The sequence below is a fragment of the Zea mays genome, chromosome 1 (genome assembly GCF_902167145.1).
Source record: "Zea mays cultivar B73 chromosome 1, Zm-B73-REFERENCE-NAM-5.0, whole genome shotgun sequence".
In the NCBI taxonomy this organism is placed as follows: Eukaryota; Viridiplantae; Streptophyta; class Magnoliopsida; order Poales; family Poaceae; genus Zea; species Zea mays.
Window position 1 is genome coordinate 157,395,113 of NC_050096.1, and position 4,068 is coordinate 157,399,180.

The 4,068-nt window shown below is 36.2% G+C and overlaps 1 protein-coding gene across 3 annotated transcripts; it reads right to left on the bottom strand.

Annotated features, from left to right (window-relative positions):
- Positions 1-874: 874 nt before the first annotated feature.
- Positions 875-3,559, bottom strand: LOC100384344 (GDSL esterase/lipase). 3 transcript variants are annotated; one of them, XM_008648015.2, is made up of 5 exons: positions 3,271-3,553; positions 2,064-2,258; positions 1,801-1,865; positions 1,423-1,699; positions 875-1,161 (listed from the first exon to the last, which is right to left on the bottom strand). In XM_008648015.2, the coding sequence occupies exons 1-5, from the start codon at positions 3,524-3,526 to the stop codon at positions 953-955; spliced, it is 1,002 nt and encodes a 333-aa protein (XP_008646237.1). In that variant the 5' UTR covers positions 3,527-3,553; the 3' UTR covers positions 875-952. The 3 variants fall into 3 exon arrangements, with proteins under 3 accessions (XP_008646237.1, XP_008646242.1, NP_001170366.1); NM_001176895.1 differs by having other exon boundaries at positions 876-1,161; positions 1,801-1,949; positions 3,271-3,538; XM_008648020.3 differs by lacking the exon at positions 2,064-2,258 and having other exon boundaries at positions 1,801-1,949; positions 3,271-3,559.
- Positions 3,560-4,068: the final 509 nt, after the last annotated feature.

A 4,068-nucleotide genomic window follows, 5' to 3' on the forward strand; every position in this document is an offset into this window, starting at 1 on the left:
ATCTTAAAGTGTTAATTATATAGTTCATGAGAGGAACACTTCTCACCTTATCGTCATCTTATTATTTATTTGTTTTGGTAATTTGGCTAGTTTACTTCCTTTTCATTGAACATTCAAAAAAACATGAGGAATTCAAAAGGTTTTAAAAAAATCCCTAAATCACAATCTTAAATTTATTTTCTTATTGTTTTTTTACCAATTTTGAGTCTTACAATGAGCATCAAGACCTACTTATCCAACAGATAAAAAGCAGTCAAAGACAACTTCAAGAGTGACAAAAAAGCCTATCCACAATGGTGAAAAGAGCAACACCAACTCACCCAAGAAGAAGAAACAAGAAGACCAATTGTTAGGAATTGTTGTTGTTGTCGATTGACCAAAGACAGATATGCACACCCACCCTAAATTTGAATAAATAATGGAGCATACCATCTCTCACCACATCGACAAGTCACACCATGCATTTATTAAATTGACACACAATACTAGTCACTTATTAAGGTAATTCAAATTCTAAATAAAACCTTTGCAAATAGTAAAGATAATATGTTGGTTGATGATGGATGTCATATATTAACTTTGTGATGGCCTACTTCATATTATCATATATCCAATGAATTATTCCTTGAAGAAAATGACTTTTAACTTTTCCCAACTTCACAAAAAACAATGCATTTCTTTATGCCTTTTCTCACTACTTATCATGGCATAGTTGTTTGAGGAACTTGTCATGCCACAGTTGTCTGTGCAAGTTCTTTGAAACAACGACTTGCATTTCTTTTGATTTATTATCTTAGACAATAAATTTGAACTTAAATTAGAAATTTTGGTGTGGATTATTGCAATAATTTTGAAAGTTACTTCTTCCTTGAAGTAGTATAAATCCAAAATACTTCCATTATTATAAAAAATATTGGCTACATGTTGTAAGGAATTCCTAGCGTAACTAATCCTAGCAACTAAGTGGAAATGGAGGATCAGCAAATGGCCCATTTAACACCCCTTCCATAATGATGTTGTATGCCTTCTCTGTCATGTGCATGCCATCCCAATTGGCGAAGTGGTGTGGGTCACCCCAAAGCTTTGCTGTGCCATTGCACTCCATGCTGGTGTGGTATGGTCCATTGCCGCCACAACATGCTACTAGAGGATCACCAATACCTGTCAACACGACACAAGCAACATGTATGAACAACATTATCAATTAGGTACATGTAATAAATTGTGTTCAATTCTAGCAAAAGGAGATTACATACTATAAATTACAAGCATTTGTATACATTATAATTTGCATTGGAACATATTAATATAATATAGTTCCAGTGAGAAAAATTATCCTTATGCAATTTTTTTTGTCTCAAAACTAGGCTTGACTAGGAATTAATGGGCTAGACTATAGAACACAAGATAGTACATACTCACCAAATCTACTAGGCTTCTTGATGAATTCCATGGTGGCGTTGTAGTAGTCAGCATAGATTACCTTCACATTTGGGTAAGAGTATCTGATTTGTCCGATGGCAGAATAAAGTTGCTCATTATGCTTTTGGGAGAACTCATTGAACGACTTAAGGCACCCATGCTCATCGTAGTCCTCATGGTCGTCACTGTGGAACCTACTTAGGTATGATGCCAAACACCCAACGGGAAAGTTATTGGCGACCACGAATGCTTTCGCCCCATTAACGACAATAAGCTCCTGTGTGTATACGTATTAGTGTGTATATATATATGGCTAAGCATGTCACATACAAATAAATTGATTATAAAAAAGGAGGATCCATATTGGTGTGCAAGCACCTCGATGAAATGGCTTATGTCTGCGATGACATCTGAAATGATATTTCCATCCTTGGGAGGTTTACCTTTGATGAAATATGAGTAGTAGTCATTTTGACCAATTCCACCCATAATGACAAGAGAATCACTTAGAAATTGCTTCTTGGCAGCTGATATATAAGAGAACAATCATGCAATGGATGAATGAATTATCAATAAGAATATTATACACATCATGCATGAATTTATTATGGATGTGTTTGGACTGAATTATATATTGTTACCATCTCCGGGAGCTATACGATCTACCAATTGATCAAACCAGTACATTTGTGTGCCTATACACCAGGGGCTCCCTGAAAAGAAGACTTTGCCACGTGCCGTGGCACCAAACACAGCGAAGTTGGCGCCATGTGGGAAACACCCAAAGTTCTTCTCAGGTAAAATGGGTGGTATCATTGGCAGTTTTAGTGCTTCCGCTGTTATAATTCACATGGAATTAAATAAATGTTGAAGAAAATAAAACAAAACTCGAAAAAGAATAGGAGGATTTTAAATTTCTATTAGCAAATGGACATGAGTTTTGAGACCATTTTGCATGATGCACTTCAATTTTCATGCCCTTGGATTGAGATCTAAATACAAACATATGCTTTCTTCCTCACCTCTCATTTCCTCTAGTTTATCTCAAATCTGAACCTACCATGCCATTGCTAGTGAGCTTGGTCCCTCATCCATCCTCTTAATCCTATCTCAAACAACTCTTGCAACTCATCACAAAACTTGTCTCCCATTTTGATGTCCCCACTCTATATCTCCCCTTTTGTCTACAATCACGATCCTACCATGAACTATTACCAAGCACCATACCATCCTACCTAAGGTTGCCATGACTAACTTTCCGTAGACAGTAGATAAAATTTTCCTTACCAGCATTTGGTTGCTGCTAAAACGTAGTCAATTGTCTTAATTGACATATACTAAATTTTTTTATCTGATTCCATCTAATTTCAAGTTCATATTTTCCTACCACAAAAGGGTTGCAAGACTAACTTTACTAGTCTTAGGGGGAAAGTATATAACAAACTTAGCTTTGAGCATAACAGTCCCTTAATACCACATAGAGTCAACATCCGTTGATGTTTAGGATTAAACAAATGAACTAATTTAGACTATTTTTGTTGCCCTAAATTTTAATCTTGGCTCGCACGCGTAGTACTTGATTAATAAGATTGTTAGGGGCCTGACTACAATCTCTCAATCATTTATCCTAACTACTTGCTAGGGAAGGAGGTTGTTAGAGCAATGAATAAAGTTGGAGAAGGCTAGAGAGAACTCTATACAAATGTCAAAAATATATATACTAATATAATATCTCTAAGTATGTGCATGTTTATTCAAAACTAAAATTTGGTCTTGAAAAAATGGATCTACACAAGTGGATAGCTTTAACCCAAAAAGAATTTAATAGTGAAATGGAAAAATACGCACCATAGAAATCAATGAGGACACGACCATCAGAAATGCGGCCAGTTGCATGTCTAAAAAATGTCTTGCCATAGGGGGCTTCCTTGTACTTAGATGGGGCCTTCCCAATCAAGTGAATGAAATTTCCAGTGTCCATGGTATCGTCACCAAAACTAAAGATGCGGTTGTAGCAGCTGCATAACCCTACATGGGAATTGAGCAGGAGGACAACAGACACATCGACGATGAGAATCACTAGAATGGAAATATGGTTGTTCATCTTCAAGTATTGCTAGTTCTCCTTACATGTGCTACTAATTACTTGTTTTGACCAATATTTATAGGATATTTTGGTAGTGGTATATCTCTAGCAGCCCATTGTATTTTGAGTGGTGGTATATCTCTAGCCGACCACTGATTTTAGTAGTGGTATATCTATAGCAGCCCATTGTATTTTGAGTGGTGGTATATCTCTAGTCGACCACTGATTTTAGTAGTGGTATATCTCTAGGTGTAGACTACTTCATAAATAGTAGTATATCTCTAACAACCAACCATTACTCATGAAAGATATGAAAAGATTGGGTATTATTATTCACATCTATGAAAGATTTGTTCAATGGACATATGTATTTATTGAAAATATCTATGAGATCAAGATTTTCGAGTAGTCCTTTTTCTACTGTCATGGCTTTGGATCTACACTACATTCCACCAAATTCTCCTCCTTGGTCTTGCATCCATGGTGTCATCTAAGTGCGGTGCTACAAGTCCGTGAGGGTGCAAGTAAGGCAGCAACATGGCTCTTTTGGATGCCCGATG